The 20,389-nt window shown below is 41.7% G+C and overlaps 1 protein-coding gene and 1 long non-coding RNA gene across 2 annotated transcripts in view; both read right to left on the bottom strand.

Moving 5' to 3' along the window:
• Window positions 1-6,068, bottom strand: part of DCT (dopachrome tautomerase) — a 39,026-nt gene extending 32,958 nt beyond the window's left edge. The window contains exon 1 of the mRNA XM_064585766.1: window positions 5,436-6,068. Within this exon, the coding sequence (XP_064441836.1) occupies window positions 5,436-5,823 (388 nt within the window). The 5' untranslated portion in view covers window positions 5,824-6,068. The remainder of the gene's footprint in view (window positions 1-5,435) is intronic.
• Window positions 6,069-14,846: 8,778 nt separating this feature from the next.
• LOC123840416 (uncharacterized) overlaps window positions 14,847-20,389 on the bottom strand; it is a 37,781-nt gene continuing 32,238 nt past the window's right edge. The window contains exon 5 of the long non-coding RNA XR_006789983.2: window positions 14,847-18,237. This is a non-coding gene — a long non-coding RNA (uncharacterized LOC123840416). The remainder of the gene's footprint in view (window positions 18,238-20,389) is intronic.

Raw genomic sequence — 20,389 nt, 5'->3', positions numbered from 1 at the left:
GTCTTTGAATTTTGTTGAAATTGAGTAATTCATAACTTATGCCATGAGTTTTAATATTCCTTCACTTCCTTTACCACAATTGTTTTTGGTTGCTAGAAACAAAATGATCAATAGCTAATTATCTCCCTCATTTGTTTATTCAACAGATAATTTATTAACACCGAACGCCTAAAGGGCGGTCAAAACTCAGCATGCCTCTCTCTGTGCTCCCACTTGTTATGTTGGAAGAAGTTTCCATGCTTTGTAGCTTTGGACTTCACTCTTCCAAATCTGTCATATTGGGATAAGAGTTCTACATCACAGAGTTCTCATGGAAAACAAGCCGGTTATCATATTAAGCACTTAGAACAGTATCTGGTACATAGTCAGTTCTCTATTGAGTGTTGTTATTATTACTAGATACCACATAGAAGCAGTATTGTAAATATTTGTTTTCCTGCCTGTCTTCCTCATCCACGACACTGTGGACACCTTAAAAATCATATTGCGGGGGCACCTGGGTGGTTTAGTCGTTAAGCGTCTGCCTTCAGCTCAGATCATGATCCTGGGGTCCTGGGATCCAGCGCCGCATCGGGCTCCCTGCTCGGCGGGAAGCCTGCTTCTCCCTCTCCCACTCCCCCTGCTTGTGTTCCCTCTCTTGCTGTGTCTCTCTCTGTCAAATAAATACATAAAATCTTTTAAAAAAATCATATTGCGTTTTTCCCCTCTTTGTACCTGAAGGGCCTAGCATCACTGGTGCTAAATAAATGTCAGTCAGGTAGGTGATAAATGAATCAATGAATAATGGAACAAAAGGCATTAGGTACTAGAAGATACAGATAGACATAAGGCACAATGTCTTCATCCAGGGGATGAGAACGCGTGTGCAATGAACCACCGACACAAGTCAAACTGTGGGGAAAAGTGAAAACAGAGGAATAAACCAAGCCCCACAGAAGACAATACGATTAATTCTGACTCAGAAGACCAGAGCTGCTTCACAATTATGTTGAGCAAAGATGTTTCTTTTTACAAAACCATGCTTGCCTCTGAAAAGCAACGTAGAAGGTAAGAAGAAAGAATTGGGGCGGGGAAGGAGGCAAAATGCGGGGGAAGGGGATTAAGAAGTACAAACTTCAAGTTAAAAATAAATAAGTCATGGAGTGTAATGGACAACACGAGGGATACAGTCAACATTATTAGGTAGGAACTTTCACTGCGCAGTGTATACAAATGTCGGATCCCTGTGTTGTACATCTGAAACTAAGATAATATCATTTTTCAATTATAATCCAATAAATTAAAAAAAAGCATTTGTCTGCATGTGAGCTCACCTATGGCCCAGAAATGTAAAAAAAAAAAAAAAAAAAAAATCCCTTTTCCAGCATCTCTCCAAAACCTCTGCAGTCGGGTCCCTTTAATGTTTAGAGCTTCTAAACATGGTCCAAAGAATTCATGAAAATGCTGCTGACAACGGAAAAGTGCAACAACATGGAAGCCCAGCACACAAAGTGCTTATTTCTCTAATTTAGATTCCCTAGTGGTTCCCTCCATCAACTTAACCTGAGTTCATTTATTCCCCGAATCTACCAATAGCAGCAGCAAAAACTACAAGACGGGCCTCTTAGAAGAGATGGCATTTTCTTACTGGAAAATGGAGAGAGAAAGAAAACTAAAGGATCCCGAGATACCAATCTATCTACCATGGAGTATGTCCTTCGGCAAAAATTAAATTTAAAAAGACAAAGTCGTAAACCTACTTAGGACTGGGAGAGCAATGGAAAAGAGAGTGAGAACAACCAAGCCAGGCACGTTCCTACATGAACCGTATCAGCTCAACCTCAGAAGGCTATTAGACTAAATAAGCTTAAAGACCACCGATTAGTGAATTTACAAGGAGCTCTAAATAGCCTATTCCTTTTAATTAGAGATTCTATTATTTTAATAACAATACTTTATACTCACAGAGAGCCTTTCATCTACAGAGCTCAAAAAGATTTTACAAGTGCGGTTTCATCATTATCCCCATTTCAGAGATTGGAAAAACGGAGGCACTTAGTCACTTGTACAAACAAGCAGTTCTTTGACAACTGTTCAAAAACGATTTGGTGTGCATGTTTTCCAAAAGTCCAAAAACACAGCTGCAACTGGTATGTTCTCAGAAACGCCATTGGCTAGTGAGATGTGTAAGGTGAAGAGCTAATGCCAAGTCTCCCGAAATTCAGCTCTTCCTGACAATTAAGGTTGGTAGGTTTTGGGTTCCAATTTATCCCTAGAGATAATAGAGAATAAAGAAGTTCTCTCTAGAGGATTTGAGCACATCATTTAGGGGGTTTCCCCTCCAGACTTTGTTTTTATTTCTCTTTGTTAGGCTAATATCTTCTACCAGCTTCAAGCTCATGAAGACAATGGGGTATTTTTTTATTTATTTTATTTTATTTTATTTTATTTTATTTTATTTTATTTTATTTTATTTTATTGTGGTAAGAACATTTAACACATTTTTAAGTGTACAATACATTATTGCTGACTCTAGGTGCAATGTTGTTCAGCAGCTCTCTTAAGCTTACTCTCATCTTGAAACTTTATGTGTACTGATTACTACCTCTCTATGTCTCACTCCCCTGGCCCCTGGTAACTAGCATTCCATGCTTTGATTCTATGAATTTGACTTTAGATACCTCATATAAGTAGAATCATGTCTTATTTGTCTTTCTGTAACTGACTTATTTCCTGAGTATAATGCCCCTTAGGTTCATCCATGTTGTCACATACTACACGATTTCCTTCTTTTCTTTAAGGCTGAATAGTGTTCAGTTGGATGTATATACCACTTAGCTAAAATGTGGAGAAATTGGAATCCTTATGCACTGTTGGTGGAAATGCAAAATGGCGCAGCCACAATGGAAAAATACAGTATGGAGCTTCCTCAAAAACTAAAAATAGAACTACCATATGATCTCGCAATTGCATTTCTGGATATTTGTCCAAAAGAATTGAAATCAGGATCTCATAGAGATATTAGCATTCCCAATAGCCAAGATGTGGAAACGATCTAAATGTCCATTGATGGATAAATGGTCTGTTTACTTTTCCATTGCATTAACAAAGTTCAGGGTCACCAATAGTCTGGTTTCCAGAAGCTAAACTAGATCTCTTCCTTAATAAATTTTGGGTGATCTAGAAGAATCCCAGGGGTCCTATTTGCAAAAAAATTATGAGGATAACAGAGAGGAGGGCTTTTGGGTTCAGGTTTTGGGATCAGGTTTAAATTCTGAAGACTGCTTCCCAAACCATGAAAAGCTACCCTTGGAAGGTAAGCAAATCACCCTTTGGGGGAGAATAAGCTGAATGAAGGTCCTATGTCTTGCTTTGGGACACATGACACATTACAGAATGGTGATTACTGTTTATACTAAGTTGGTTTCCAGCTCGGCCACTAGGACTTGGTCTAATGCCCTGAGACTCAAAGAATAAGACCATTTAGCCAACATAAGTGGAGCCATCCAGAGTTGGTATGGAAAGAGCTATGGTCCTGAATGAGTCTATACAGATCAAATCACGGAGGAAGGGAGGAGAGCCATAGGCTGGTAGTTGGTCTCAGGAGCAGCCAAGGCCTTGACAATGGCTGTCAATGGAGACCATACACACTGAGAAAGCTCTGTTCCTTGGGCTGACCTACAGACATGTGATGTCCTTAACAGTCCAGACTCACAGCCCAAACCCTCCTCCTGACCCACTGTCTCCTAGGTATATGTTTATCGTCCTCAGAACAGGGGATCCCTTTTTATGTTAGGAAGTGGGTCACGGTGACCCTAACTTCTTGTCACTTCTGGAGGAATATTTATAGGTCTACTTCCTGGAAAGGGAGATTATAATTATCCTTTTCTATTCTGCCATTCTCTATTCTCTCCATCCTCAACTTTAAAAAACAAAACAAAACAAACTTGCCTACCAGGTCAAAAATATAAAGTAGATGATGATAAGAAGAGGTAAGAGTTATATCTGGTTTCTTAATATCTTCTGCCCCAGGATTCCATAAATGGAGAAGCTCAGCCGTTGTAAGTGGTGGCACTCTATCGTTGATTTGGCCTGGAAATAAGTGTTCTAGAAGAACTTTTGAGTCATAGACAAAGAAGTTACTGTGTAGTGTGATTTTAATCACACAGGTAATATGAAACCTGCTGCTTCTCAGACAAAAGCCAGGAGAATCCATGAGATAATGTCTATAGAAGACAATGTTCAATTAGCTCAGAAAAAAATGGATAGTATATGTTCAATATGCTGTTTAAAACTTTCGTCACAATGAATACCCAACGCAAAACTGAGTTCCTTGGAATTGCAGAATTAGTAATATGACCACAAAACGATTATACAGCCAGAATTTTTTGCCTGTTAAAAAAACTAACACCATTCCTACATCAACATCGCAGTCCTTTGTACATTTCCTTAGTTTACCTTTTTATATCCCTACACAGCCCCATTATCTGGATTCCCTATGTGCCGGCATCCTATGAGAACGTAAGCAAAAAATAATAATTTAAGAAGGAAAACTTGGTATGCAGCTGGGTGGTGTAGAACAGTGGCCAAGGGCTTTGCTAATGTTGCCACATGCACTTTCTGTGCGTCAAATGCTCTGCCAGCCTTTGAGTGTTTATCACCGCTGTGCATGGCTGCTGAACACAGGCAGGCGCTACTGAAGAGGATTTGAGAAGGCTCAGAAGAGCTGGAGGCGTAAGAAATGCACAGAGATTTCGAAGAAGTCATAAGAGAGACCAAGGTCTGAAAGAGGGACACCGAGCAAATGGCGAAATGCCCACAGCCAACCCAGGCAAGGGCAGAAAAAGCCATTGTTATCTTGGGATTTTCCCTCCCCAGCTCGCAGAAGCTCTGTCCCACCACAGCCCTCCGACTGTGGCAAAGTGGCAACCCAGGCACAACCTTAACTAACAAGATGTACTCTGCCTGAGACCCGTTCCAAACACGAGAAACGCTGAGGCTAGGACCGTGGAAACACCTGCCTTGGATGCCTGTCTTCTAGATGCCAAGGCTACCCATCCCCCTCTTCTACAAGTGCAGACCCATTTCAGAAGCGGAGGCCACCGAATCCATCTTGAAAGGACTTGCTCTGAGCTTCAAAGCTGACTCTGGAGCTCGTTAGCTTCCCCCTTCCAACAAACAAGCCAATGGCATGTTGGCATGAGTTCACATAACCAGGCTTGGCCCATGTAATATCCATTTGGTTTCCATAACTAGATGTAACAGAGGGTGTGAAAAATAGAACCAAGACATCAGCCCGACTCAGTTCCTGCCTGTGAAAAACAAACTTGGTTGGCCACTTAAAGCCCAGTCTAACAGTTTTAAGAGTCTCATCTCCTCCTGAGAAGGGGCTCCTTTCCCAACTGGGGCCTCCCTACCCGGATCAGGGCATGGCCGGGTCTGCCGGCCTCCCTCACCTGTGCATCGGCAGGTCCGGTGGAAGAACTTCCTCGGCCAACCTTCTCTGTCATCCCGGTTCCGTAGCATGTAAGGACCGCTCCAGGGCCTGGTGTCAGCTTGCACCTCCATGCACTGGCCCCGGCCCTCCTGGGAGCCACAGATGTTGTCGGGCTCCGGACCCAGCGACGGGCAGCACTCCTTGGTCATCAGGCTGTCCACCGTCATGCAGACCCGGGGAAACTGTGCACGGGCTCCAGGCAGCATCCCACAGCCCAGGCAACTGAGCACAAGCCCCCACCCGAGAGGGCTCATGGCTTTATCAGCAGAACTCCCTCTTGCTTTCCACTCCCTGATTCTACCCTGCCTTTCTCCTCGCCTTCCACTCTTGAGCGCTTGAGCGCTCATTTAGTTGATTTTTGGTTTTGGGGGGTGGGGGAGTTGATATCGTTTTGTTTTGCGCTCGATTCCTCTCCTCTTTAAAAAAATACCTGCAAAAATCGCAGGACCCACGTGAGTGCACGTGTGTATATGCACACGCACAGACTATTTTATGTGATTCAAACAACTAAAACAAATTTAAGGCCATTAGAAGCGCCTCTAACAGCCAGATTTAATGAGGGTAGCGCTTCTCACCATCTTTCCCCCGTTAAATCAGGCTTTGTCTAATTGAGTTAATTTACGGGGTACTGCAGTCATACTACTTATTATACCGGTATTTCTAAACCCCTCCTTTCCTCCTTAGCCCATAACTTTAATTGCCTTGAACTCAGTTCAAAAGCCAAACACCGTGCTGCCTTTATTCGGTCTGGCTTGCCAAACCACGGGGCCTTGTGGGGTTTGGGTAAGGGCTGGGAGAAGCCATCATTAGGGGGATTAGGATTAGAGAGACCCTCATTGTTAGCACATGACCCAAAGCGCATAATGAAGTACATACAGTTGCTGGCTTTGTTTCCAAAGGGCAAAACCATCTTCATTATCTGGGCTCATGTGCCCCAGCCAAGCTTGTGACCTCAGACTTCCCCGGGAGTCAATAGATGCAGTGAGCTCCTCGTTGTTGTTAAAAGGCTTTTACAGACAAGCGTGCATTGCTAACCACAATCCACTCCTGACTGCTCCCTGACATGCTAGAAAGACCACTGCAGGAGGTCACACAGCTTCAGAAATAAAGAAACATTTATTTAGGGCTGACATACAAGGAATTGCTTTGTCCCACAATTAAGGGCCCCTTTCCCTCTAAATGAGAATGTACTGTTCTCCTATTCAGTACATCGAGGCAGTAGGTTTTTTTTTTTAATTACCCAAAGTAGCATGCCACCAGAAATTCCAAATTATAATTGTCTGATTGTAAGGAAGGCAGTGAGACAATTGGGAGCAAGGCCTTGCAAGTGACATCTTTTGATTCATGTTCAAGTTGAACGTTGTTAGGCTTCGGTCTAGAACAGAATGCTTCCCCCCGGTGCTTCTGGGAGCAGCGAGGGGAGGGTCCTGACCGGCAGTGATGGCGACTGTTAGAGCATCGTTTTACCCCTTCGTGGTGGAAACAGGACTGACTTAGGTCCGTTAGAGTCTGTGTAGACAGCCGACGTGCCCCGGCTTCCAACGGTTTCCAAGAAGATATTTGAGCATAAAGACAGGATGTTCCAAAGAAAATTCCTAAGGTTAAAAAAATGTTTATACAGATGTTCCTCCCCTCTGCACGTCTGTGTCATCCCCGAGATTTTAAGTTGTTGTGACTCATAAATGGCAATTCTCATCTCTGATTTACTCCGATGCCAGCCAAGACCCAAGCCCACAGAAGCAACATCTCTGAGGCTGTGGCCAGGCCAGGATTTGTTACAAGTTCTCTAAGCCGTGTTAATGTGCAGTCACGGTTGAGAAGCACAGGGTTAGAACAAAGCAGGGTTCCAAAGGAAATGTTGGAATAGAGTCAGCTGAAAGGTTCAATGTGTATTCCTTTCCTGAATCACCATAAACTGAGGGGCTTAAAATAACAGAAATTTTTTCCTCTCATAATTCTGAGGGCAGAAGTGCAAAATCAATGTGTTGATAGGACTGCACTGCCCCCGAAGGCTCTAGAGGAGAATCCTTCTTGACTCCTCCAGCTTCCAGTGGCTGCCACCATTGCTCTGTTTCCCTGGGTTGAAGCAGTATCATTCTAACCTCTGCCGTAGTGACATGACCTCTCCTCTTCTATCTCTGTCTCTCCCCTATGCATCTCCTATTAGGACACTTGTCATCAGATGTAGAGCCCACCTGGATAATCCAGAATGGTCTCATCTTGACATTCTTTCGTCAATTACATCTGTAAAGACCCTCTTATCAAACGAAGTCACCTTCACAGGTTCTAGGGTATGGACATAACTTCTTAGAGGCCACTGTTCAACCCCCCAAATTTTCTTTGGAACATTACAGCTCTGGCCCTGACCTCAGCTGTGAGCCCCAGACGCATATATCCAATTTCCTACTTGACCTCCCACTTGGAGATCTAGACATTTCTCAATTAACATTTCAAAATAAAGTTTTACTCTCTTCACCCAATTTTTTTCTCCATTAGTCTTCTTCTTCTTAGTTAAGGAGCCCCAGCACAATCCTATTAGTGGTCCTTGATTCTTCTTTTTCCCATCTTCCCTATATATGCTTCCCAATGCACTTAGAGTAAAATCCAAGGTCCTTTCCATGCACTAATCAAAGTGAAGGCCACAGATCCACAAACATGTGTTCCTGGTCTGCATCAAAATAAATACAATAAGGACAGAAATTAAAAGTGAGCATTTAGAAACTATCATGGCGATTTGGCATTGCCACAATGTTTAAGCACATGATCAATGGGCTCATCGCATTGAAGAGGAGTCTAGTTAGGAGGTTGTCAAACTTGCATGGACATGATCTGGTAGCATAAGCTACAGACTAATCCCATTGGGTTGCATGTTGGCCTGTGGCTGAAAAAAAAATTTTAATTATTTTTAAAATTTTTCACCGTGGATAGTTTGAACAGAACTGGCATGTAAGGTCCTCCATGAGCTGTGCGTTGCCCACCTCTCTCTCCCTCTTGCTCTGCCATCACAGAGCACACCCATCACTCTAGTACTCAGCCACGTCAAGTTCATTTCCACGTTGGTCTTCCTCCTGCCATTCCCTCTGCCTGGAATGTTCTTCAGAATCCTCCTTGTCACTCAGGTGTCGGCTCAAATGTTAGCTCCTGAGAGGTCGTTCCTGACCACTCACTCTACTGTGTCTACATCAAGCCCCCTACTCTCCACCGCATTGTGTTATTTTTCTTCAGAACACTTATGACTGTCTAAAATTATCCTGCTTGTTGGTTTAGCTGCTGATAGTCTGTCTCTTCTACTCTGGTATAAATTCCAGGGGAGCAAGAAATTTAACCATGTTGCCCTTCCCCGGTGCTAAGAATAGCATGTGGCAAAGAGAGGCTACTTGATAACAGTTGGTGAGTAAACATCCTCAGTTCAATTTTTTATGTTCATCAGAAGAGTCTCACCATTATAGGGATTGACTTTATACAAATTAAGTGTTCTTAATTTGACTATATAAAATAAATTTAGACTATTAAATACCACTATTATGTTAAGGGTTCCTTATAAGATTTGTTACACTACTAAAAATGTTTGAAAACCACTGGTCCAATCCAACACTGCAGCCTTGGCCCCCACCACATCACCACCAACAACAAATTCCCTCCTCACTATTTCTGACAAGATATCAGCAGCATCTGGTTAAACCCCTCTAATAAGGAGATTCCTTTAAGAAATAATTCTAAAGGTTAGGAAACTCGTCCTTTTTAATAAGTATTTAATATTTAATATAATTTGAATTTAAATATAAATAGTGAAAATTCCCTTCACCAATGTTTCCAGCAAAAGCCCTTGGGAACTCCCCCGACCCCAGCTCCCTAGAATGGGTACAGTCCATTTTCCACAGAATTTTGTTCCTTATCTTCTCTTTTTTCAGACTAAATTTCCTTAGTTTCTTCCATTTTTCCTTCATATGACCAATTTTAAATCCTCCCATTAGCCTCTACTCTCTTTTTCTGGAAAATTCAGTTTGCCATTTGACCCCATGGTGCATGTTTCCTATAAGTTAATTCAATATTCCTGATACAACCTAAGTAAAGGTACAACTATTCCTGATACAACCTAAGTAAACGACTAAAAAATTAGCTCATGAGGTTTGCTTAGCAGCCACATCACTCATCAATCTTGTTATCTGTTAGCTTAAGCTAAGTCAGGTAGCAATTAAGACCTCAAAATCTCATTGGCTTGTGGAACAGTGTCTACCACCCATCAGCTCTGGTTATGCTCCACATTGCCTTCCCCCCAGAACTCAGGGTGAAGGAGCATCTTTTCCTTACTCTCCTGATACTGCTTGTCTTGTAACAAAGAAGTCAGCGATGGGCCACTGCTTGAAAGGAGTCTACCTCGCTCATTTCTGCTCACATTCTATTGGCAAACGCACGTCTCATGGCCAAGACTGCTGTTCTCAAAGACAGGGGCTCTGTAAAGAGGACCCCTCCAGGAGGGTCAGCAAGTATTTTATTGCATTTTAAACCCACTTAAATCCCTACTCTTCTTTCATATAGCTTTCACGAAGCTTCGTCAAAGTCAAGTGCGTCTCCTATCTCCGTCCCCTATTCCTTTCCTCTGGACTTGCCTTTGGGGTCTGTATTAGTTTGCTAGGGTGGCCATAACAAAATGGCACAATAAAAAGAAATTTATTTTTTACAGTTCTGAGGGCTAGAGGTCCAAAACCAAGGTGTCAGCAGGGTTGGTTTCATCTGAAGCCTCTCTCCTTGGTTTGCAAATGGCTGTCTTTTTGCTGTCTCTCCTCCTGGTCTCTCCTCTGTGCAAATGGGCCCTAATACCTCCTTGTATGTCCAAATTTCCTCTTCTTGTAAGGATGTCAGTCAGATTGGGTTAGGGCCCACCCTAACAGCTTTGCTTTAACTTCACCTCTTGAAAGGCCTCATCTCCATATGACAGTCACATTCTGTGGTACTGGGGATTAGGGTTTCAACATGTCGATTTTGAGGGAACACAATTCAGCCCATAACAGGGTCAAAACACGAGTTTACTTTTATCTCTATTAAGTTAGAATTATCTTTTGATATCAAGCCGTCTGCCAACATGAAGACATGTCATGGGAAAGCACCAGGTGGGACTTCCAAGGCATTTTTGATGTGATGTAATACACCTCACGGTGCCATTTTATGAAGATCCGGGGGAGAGATTTCTCACAGGGCTCAATATCCAGGAAAGCTGTACTTTCACATAGCAACTAGCTTGTCCTGGACTTTTAGACCCCGTGGATCTTACAATGGTGTTTCTTTCTCTGCCTTGACCAGTTATGAAGCTTAGAGCCAGTTTGCAGGCCCCATGTCAAGCAACTGATTCACACAGTACTTATCTAGTTTGATATTTTCTTTCCCACATGTTCCTGGATTCTGGGATTCTTATTTTATCCTTTTGCAAATTTATGCATTTTTCCAGCCTATCTCAAATCTCTAAATATCAGATATAGATGTATATGTATAGATAGATATACATATATATATATATATATATACACACATATATGTCTGTATAAGTCCAAAGGTAAGAAACACCCAACCAAGTCATTGTTTGTAAGCAAGCCAAGGGTTAGAGAAGAATTCAGGAATTCTTGAGAACTTGGTGCAAGTAATCAGACATCTAAGAACCAAGCCAAGAGAAGCTAAGAAGATGTCTTGTCATGAGCATAGCTGTAATTAAATATTGCCTTATTTACAAAAGCAAAAGTCTTTGCTAGAGACTGAAGAGCAGAATCCAGGAGGAGATATCTCATGGGCTGATTGAGACCATTTGCTGCCAGTGGAAGCCATAAAATCACGGACTATTCTAAGGAATGTTCTGAAACCCAGTTGAGAGGAGGCTGGGTATCACAGAGCTAAATAATCTGAAAGTAGAGAATGCCTTATTAAAAAGCAATTTGTTTTACAGTAGAGGGAAGCATCTTAATAAAAAGAATGTTCTGCCTACTTCCATTTTGCATTTCAGCACCTAACACCTTCTTGCATGGAAGAGGGATTCAGTGCGTGTTCCTGGGAGTGAATTGAATCAGATCCTTGGAGTCTGTGAGTGAATGGTACAGGGTGGGCATGCAAAGCCTTGCAGATAAGATACCAGCCTGTGCTTCCCAACATTCAAAGGAGGAAGACATGGCTCAAAGCCTGGTAAACAATCCAATGGGGCAGTAAATGTTTTAGAGCTGTTGCTAAGGTTAATACAGAAAAAATCATTTACATCTTTCTTCTGCCCGTCAGTGAGTTGCCTGCCCTTTTCTCCACGCCTCTGAATGTGAAAATCCTCCCCGTTTTCAGTCCCTGCTGGACTCCTCTGCCTGATGCTTTTTGATCTATTCTCTGCTACCACATCATGGGGAGAAGAGATTATTTTTTTTCCCCTGTGTCCAAATTGTTTCCTAAATGCTGGGCATCTGTCCTGATAAGGGTTTTGCTTTCTACATCTAAGAGCTTTTCTTTTCTTGGTGGTGTAAATTGTTCTTCAGGGGAATTAAGGGTTAGGAATGTGCTGTGTGGTTTCTGATATTTAAGTCAGAGGCGGTCTTTCTGTCCAATTTGGGGATAGTCTGTCGCTAAGGCTGTGTTTATACATCAAACACATATTTTAATTTCAGATTTTTGCATCGCTCATCCTTATATTCACCTCAGCTCTTTGTGATGCACACTGCTGCCCTCCGATTCTTATTTTATCCTTTGTTTTTTTATCCCCCATCCTGGGAACAGGTATTAAGTTAGATTTTTTTCATGTGTACCCCTACAATTTAATGACTCACTTGGGTAGGTAATCTAGCTACTCCTCCTTCAAAATATGGATCTTTGGAAGGAGAGGAATCACTCCCCTTTCTGCCCACTTCTGATCAAACCCAGCAAGTACCATTTACAAGTTTGCAAGAAATCGTACCATTTGAAAATGTAAACTCTTCAGGACAGCTCTAATACTAACAGATCCACCAGAGTTTATAAAGGTGTGGCTAGAACTGTTTGGGGTCTAGAAGGATCACCAAAATGTATTGTCAAGTGAAAAACATAAGGTACATAACTGTGAAGTCATTGTGCTGACGTTTACATGTGAATGGGTTGGGGGAGGGAGGGAGGGAGAGGCCATGCCTAGCTAGCTGGGTGTAAGTGAATGGGATATACGCAGGAAACAAGTTGGCTGTCTTTGGGAAGGAAGCTTAAAGGGTTGGGAGATCAGAGAGTAAATGAGACTTATTTTTGTTCTATACGTTCGTACATTTTGGATTTTGAACCAGGCTATACAGTACTTATTCTTTTAAATTGTACATTAAAAAATTTAAGTCAAAAAATTTAGAATGAGGGACATTTGTGAGGATGACATTAGGCAGAGAAATTTTTTCTGTGAGTTTAGTAAAAGCACTATGGCTTTGGCACACCCCAGATTGGTTTTATTGATCTTGACCCTGCTACTTCCTAGTTCGATGACCTTGGACAATGTGGTTACCTTCTGTTAGCTCCAGCTTCTCCATCTGTCAATCCAAGATGATAATATCTAGGTTTATTATATGAAGTTTAATACTAAAGGTTAAATATGGCGCCACATATAAATTGCCTAGCAGAACCTGGCACACAGTAGCTACTCAGCAAATAGTGACTATAATTATTGTCATTTCCATAAAAGAAGCCATTGACACCACGGTCAACTTTTTAAATTTCTGTACTGGCAAATCATTAGTCTGACCCATTATGTCACGTTTTATTTGTTTGGAGAGCCATTACCTTCTTAATCAATAGCCCATAATGCCCATAATGCCTCTATTTCAACGGACAACCAAGAAGGGGGGAAAATCCCACTAGGATACTAAAAAATCCTCCCCATTGAATCTTTATCCCAAGATTTATCAATTAATACACACATATGCATGCACGCATGCACACAAACGCATTCATACCTATACACATACACACACCTAATCCAAGAACCTAATTTTAAGTACTTTCTATAATATGTTTCCTTCTGGGAACTAAATCAGTGCTTCTAACTTTGACATATGGAAAATATTCTCATCCATAATGCAATGTTTCAACCTAGAAATGAAAGGAACTGTTTTCTTTTCTTTTTTTTTTTAAGTTGTATTTATTTAAGTAATCTCTACACCCAACCTGGGGCTCAAACTCATGACTCTGAAGTCAAGAGTCACATGCTCCTCCAACTGGGTCAGCCGGGTGCTCTGGAACTGTTCTTTCTGAGATTCTGCAAGATTAATTAAGTGGTATGTTATGTTTATAGGTATACTATTCTCTTAGCCTTGGAACTTAGGAATCCCCATCAATTATAACAAAGATATGGGTGAACAAAGCTTAAATAAGCCACAGAGACTATGGATAAACCAGATTTGAAAGCATTCTTTCTAATTTTAAGAGCTGACCAAAAAGAATGCTATCATTAAAAATAGAAAAATAAAATAAATCTTCAAAAATGACTTGATCTGAATCTCGTGCTTTATACGAAGCTCATTATTTTTAACTGCTGTCAAAAAGCATCTAACCATGGTGTGTGTCTGATATTCTCTTTGAAAATGACTCCTTCTCATTTAATCTCAGCTGCTCTAATTCAGTTCCTTTTAATAAGCCAAGTGCACACACACACACACAGCCCAACAGAATAACTCTAAATTTCCAATTCATTTCATAAGCTATAGAAAAGAACTATGTTCTTACAAATCATGGCAGACAGCTGCCTGCCAAATGTAAATTTCCCTGTTATGAATTTTTCATTTCTAAAAAAATGTTCTAGTCTAAGAAGAAAAGCAGACAAAACAAGATAATTTCATAGAGGCTTTGGTTTAGCTTTTGTTATAAAAGAAGCTTATAATAACATAATATTTGTACAGTCACAAAATCTATTGAATTTATACCGTGGAAATGGATTCCCTCTTGAGCAGGACAGTTCAAAGGCCAGGTCAGAACTCAGCAGAAGATGCAGAAATGATGGAGGGATGAGCACCCTCGGTGGAAACATGTTTGTCCTCACTGAAGACCCGAGGAAATGTAAAACTGTACTTGAACAAGCAAAGTCATGGTGCATAAGGGGACTGGGAACCATGGAGGGTGAAGAGTTAAAAAAACAAAACAAAACAAAACAAAAAAAACCACACCTCCCTATCTGTCTTCAATTTCCACTGAGAAAAGTTGAACTCATAGAATTTGTGTGTTACCCAAGATTGCGCAGATGGTATATTAGTTTGCTATGGCTGTCATGAGGAACTGAAGGACAAACTGAAGCATTTTAAATTTTGAAGAGTTTATTTCAGTAAACATCAATTCAAATTGGGAAACCCCAAACCAGACGTGATTAGGAGCCCTCCCCCAACAGGAGCTGGGGACAAGGCTTTTCCTCAGAGAGTGGGGAAGCAAAGCAAGGAAACTATTTGATTGGCTCTAGCTTCTGTGGTTGCATCCTCTTCCATGAGTTCACGCTGGCTTAGGTTTTGGTTTGCTTATGTAGACGACGAGCGCATTAGAACCACCTCAGACCAATGGCCTCCTCCTCATTTGACTGCTTTCACACAACGTACCACAAACGGAATGACTTGAACCAATAGGCATTGATTCTCTCCCAGTTCTGGAGGCTGGAAGTTGGAGGTCGGGGTGCTGACAGGGCCAGGCTCCCTCTAAAAATAGTAGGTAAGAGTCTATTCCAGGACTCTCTCTCAGCTTCTGGTGGGTTCCTTGGCTTGTGGTAACACAACACCCCATCTTCACATGGCCTTCCCCTCGTGTGCCCGTATGTATTCAAATCCCCCCTACTTATAAGGATAGCAGTGCATTGGTTTCGGGGCCCACGCTGGTCCAGCACAACTTCATCTTACCTCTAATTAGATCTGCAATGGCCTTATTCTCAAATAGGGTTGTACACTGAGGTACTGGGGTTAGGGCTTCAACATATAAATTTGATGACAGGGGACACAATTCAGCCCATTACATATGATAAGTGGTAAACCTGGGCATCAGAGCTCATAAGCTCATGCACTTTTCGCAACGAGGTCACACTCACCACATTCTCAGGCTGCTGGGTTTAGAAGGAGAGACGGTATGAGTCACGTGGATGAAGAGGAGACACTGAAGAGAAGTCATCTAAGCCCTAGCTTATTTTTAGTGATACACTGAACTCTGCTTAATCTCATGGAAAATTCCAGATGGGATGGAGGGAAGCCCACTTCTGTGAAGGCTAGCCTGTGTCAGGCGGTACCGGGTTCTCCTTTCAGTCCACAGTGAGAGTTACCCATGGTCTCTGAACCGCATCACCCCACAAACTACAGATCTGGAGAAGAAGTTTAAAAATCATTTAGACCAGGACTCTCAATTGAGAAAACCAAGGCCTACCCATCTAGTCAGCCACGAAGCCTCAGTCTCCTGATTCATAGTGCGGTGCTCTTTCCTGACACTAGGCGATCAGGAGAGTAAAATATGAGAAATCTATTTCCTTATAGGGACACTTTTTTTCCTCTCATCTTTGCCTCAAGCATCTCATATTTAAAAGTCACTCTTAACTCCCATCTCTCTGGGGCCCCTGGGTGGCTCAGTCTGTTCAGCATCTGCCTTAGGTTCAGGTCATGATCCCAGGGTTCTGGGATTGAGTCCTGCTTCAGGCTCCCTGCTCAGCGGGGGTCTGCTTCTCTGCCCCTCCTCTGGCTTGTGCGTATTCTCGCTCTCCTTTTCTCACTTTCTCTCTCTCAAATAAATAAATAAAATCTTTAAAAAAAATTCTCATCTCTCTGCCAGCTCAACAGTGAGGGATGGACAGATAGCAAGTGCTCAGTACTATTTATTAAAGGAATTCATGTATGAGAACAAGGAAGCACTGTGCCTTTAAGGATAAACTTCAGGTAAACATCCACGTGGCCTCCTGCCTTACTTGCTTTTCCATCGATCTGAAAGACCCAGGGAGCTCCTTTACTTCCTTCTGAATTGGGAGGTGGCTTGGGCTCCTCCTGGAAACACTTTCCCTCTCTTCCCCTCCAAGACTTTTCCCTTGAACTGAACTCTTTATAGAGTTTCTGAGTGTGGCTGTTCGTCTTCTTGCAGAAGAAAGAGAAGCCTCCTTGGTGTGGCCCATCGCTGGTTGTCACTGGAGACGGCATTCACTTCTGGTTGCCACTGTCAGGGCTCCTTTGAGACTGTGCACAGCTGGATGAGCCCCTTCAGGAATGTTCCTTCCGTCAGTTTTCTTCCTACAAACAGACTTAATGTTTACAGGTGAAGTTATTCTGTCCGGAGTCCCCACAACCTGATGTTCTTTCACATTTATATGTTAACTTCATCCAAGAAAATAATCCAGATTTAGGGTGATTGCCGCATCACCCTTTAAAGAAATAGTTAAATATTTTAAGATGTAAAGAGAAACCTATCTTGAGGGAGGCCTTTATTAAACAGTGTGAGAGAAAGGGCCAGTGTTGCAGAATCCTGCTAAGAAAGGGAGCGTTGACTGCTATGTTCAAAGTTTGATGAGGACTCCATGCTGTCTCTTTTCCCTTTTTCTACTATTAAACTCTCCAAGGGGCGCCTGGGTGGCTCAGTCGTTAAGCGGCTGCCTTCGGCTCAGGTCATGGTCCCAGGGTCCTGGGATCGAGCCCCACATCGGTCAAATAAATAAATAAAATCTTTAAAAAAAATAAACTCTCCAAAATGTGTGATCTGTACTATAGTTCTGCAAGATGGTACCATTAGGAGAAATTGGATCAGGGGCACATGGAACCTCTTTGTTTTATTTCTCACAACTGCGTAGGAATCTACAATTATCATAAAGTAAACATTAACTTTACAAACTCTCTGGAAGAACAGAGTCAGCAAGCACACTGATAGAACAGCAGTTTCCAAGGCCCTAAAGCGCTCTAAAGGCTCTTCGTTGTTTTTGCAGTAACTGATGGAAGCACCGTATGATCACGCAGAATGACATTTGTCATTGGAATGGGTTCACCTTTGAGAACCAAGAGCAGTACAATTCTCCTTCTCTTTCAAGGCCTACTTCCTGGCTGAAATCTTAAGCACTCCCCTTGACTGACCCATTCAACTCAGTGAACGGACCCAGATAACTAATTATAGAGGGGTCTTTCCAAAGGAAAGGGATGGCTGTTTTGTTCATCTTTATATCCAACATCTAACACAGAGCCTAGCACCTAGTAACTGAATAAAAAATGTTTGTTGTAGATGTAACGGAATGAATGAATGATGGATGATAAATAATGACTCTCATTGCCTTAGGGCTCAAGGTGGTTAGAGATGGGAACCATTCCAAATTACTTGCTGATATCTTGCAAATCAAAAGCCCAAATCTGGGGCTTAACATAAAGTTTTTTCACACTATTTCTGATGACAATACACAAGTCATTTTCGAAAATTTGCAAAACACAGAAAAGGATGAGGAAGAAAACTTCAATCACTCATAATTGCACCATTGAGGAAAAAATTCTAATTAATCTTTTGCTCTTTATCATTGCAGAGGAATATAATTCTTCATTCCTTCAGTAGTCTTTTTAATCAAATTGGAATTATAATATGCACATTTTTATAATCTACTTTTATTCTCCATTAATTATACAATGAAAATGCTTTTCCATAATTCGCAGTTGTCAAAGTACAGAGCTAAAGAAGGCTGAAAGCTTCACTCAGTCAAAACTGTGGCAGTCATATCAAAACGTGGCAGTCATAGAGAGTGGAAGCATCCAGGGGGGTTCAACGGGCTTGGAAAGTTCATTGTATCAGATTGTGAAAATGCTTCATGCCTGTACCAAAGAGAGTAGAGACTCATTTGTAACATGACTCTGAAGGATAGAACGGTTTTGGCTATCATCATAACTGAAGTCAAATATAAGGAGCTATTTAATGAGGGGAGAGTCGACATTAGGACAAATCTCTGGCTGCATATTATTAGTTGACATCTTCAGGAGACTTGCCAACTTCTTGAAACTTATAATTCTACAGAATCCAGGGGAAATGCTTCCCTCTCCCTTGTGCTTCATGAAAGAAGTCAGACAAAATGGGTTCATACTATATGATTCCATTTATATCAACCTTAGAAAATGCAAACTAATCTCAAGTGACAGAAATCAGGGTGTTTGCCTGGCAGGTAAGGTTGTGAAGAGGGAATTAAAAAGGGCATGAGGAAACTTTGGGGCAGTAGGTACATTCATTATCTTGATTTTGGCAATGTTTTGCTGGTGTGTAAGTATGTGAAAACTCATCAAATGGTAGACTTGCGGTTTATCATATATCAATTATATCTCAATAAAGCTATTAAAAACAAATAAAGGTGCTAGAAGCAACCGAGATGCCCTTCAATAGTTGTATGCATAAACAAACTGAATGGTACACCCATAAAATGGAATTCTAGTCACATATTTTTTTTTAAAAGCCTTATCAAGCCATGAAAAGACATGCAGAGACCTAAAAGTATGTTACTTAGTGAACAAAGCCGATTGAAAAAGCTATAAACTGTATGATTCCAACTCTATGTCATTGTGGAAACTGTGGAGACAGAAGAGAGGTCAGTGGTGGCCAAGGTGTTCAGGGGAAGAGAGAGAGGGATGAATAGGTGGAGCACAGGGGATTTTTAGGGCAGTGAAATTATTCTGAATGACGCTGTAATGGTAGAGACACTTATCAGCACCCACAGGATGTGTAACACAAAGAGTGGACCTAGATGCAAACTACAGACTTCAGTTCATAATAACATATCAACGTTGGCTCCTCAACTGTAATAAATGTAAGGTGTTTAATAATAGGAGAAACTAGGGGCAGGGGAAAGGGGACATAGGCAAAATTCCTCTACTTTTTGCTCAATTCTTCTGCAAACTACTATAAAAAAATAGTCTATTAATTTAAAAAAAATTTAAGATGGGGGCGCCTGGGTGGCTCAGTTGGTTAAGCAACTGCCTTCAGCTCAGGTCATGATCCTGGAGTCCCAGGATCGAGTCCCGCATCGGGCTCCCTGCTCGGCAGGGAGTCTGCTTCTCCCTCTGCCCCTCCCCCCTCTCATGTGCTCTCTCTCATTCTCTCTCTCAAATAAATAAATAAAATCTTTAAAAAAAAATTAAGATGCCAACAGTTATAAAATGTGGAGGTTGCACCTCAAAGTTCAAATCTCAAGCTCATCCCAAAAGACTGGAAACTCCAGAAACTCTGCCTTCAACCCAACCGCAACCCCCCAAGCTCGCATGCCCAGTTCTTGCCCCCACATACCCTACATGCCCAGAGCCTTGTAAATCTTACAGTTAATGACAGCTGTCTTCTAGGGTTGGCCTCCCAGGGTCCTGCTCCTGGAAGACGCCCCCCTGCCAACCCCCGAAGACATTTCCCTAGAGATTTGATCTCATTCCTTTGTCACTCCATTCCCAGACTCCATCTTTTTGTTTGGAGTCTTTCAGTTTATTTTAGGTGCAGTCTGATCACTCCTTCTAACTGGGGGTTCCCTGAGACTAATTTCTTCTCTTTATTTTTGGAGATTCCCTAGGCAGGGTCCTACTCAAGGCTGCCTAATTGGGATTACTCATTGATCATCTCTTCCTTCCCTCCTTCCTCATGTGCACACACTCTCCCCTGTGCAGCAAAATTAGGGCATCCACGTATGAAATCTTGTTTAGACCTTTGCTGTCTGGCTTCTTGTGGGTCTTCTCTAACATTGACTTCATATTTACCCTTTTGTGAAGGAATGATTCATTTCAATGTAGAAAGTTTATAATGTATCAAGGAAGCCAAAGAGGAAGGCATTCACCCATTATTCCTTTATTCAAAGATAACTGTGGTTTACATTTTGATGTTTATACCTTCAATCTTTCTTCAGTACATAAACATAATTTTAAACAAAATTGTGATCATATTACATTCTGTAGTATAATTTGTTTCCACTGAACAATATATTATGCACATTTTCTCATC

The sequence above is a fragment of the Mirounga angustirostris genome, unplaced genomic scaffold, assembly GCF_029215605.1.
Source record: "Mirounga angustirostris isolate CCGP_5_RB_7025 unplaced genomic scaffold, mMirAng1.0.hap1 SCAF_3, whole genome shotgun sequence".
Lineage (NCBI taxonomy): Eukaryota > Metazoa > Chordata > Mammalia > Carnivora > Phocidae > Mirounga > Mirounga angustirostris.
This window is presented reverse-complemented; position numbering and strand designations above follow the sequence as displayed.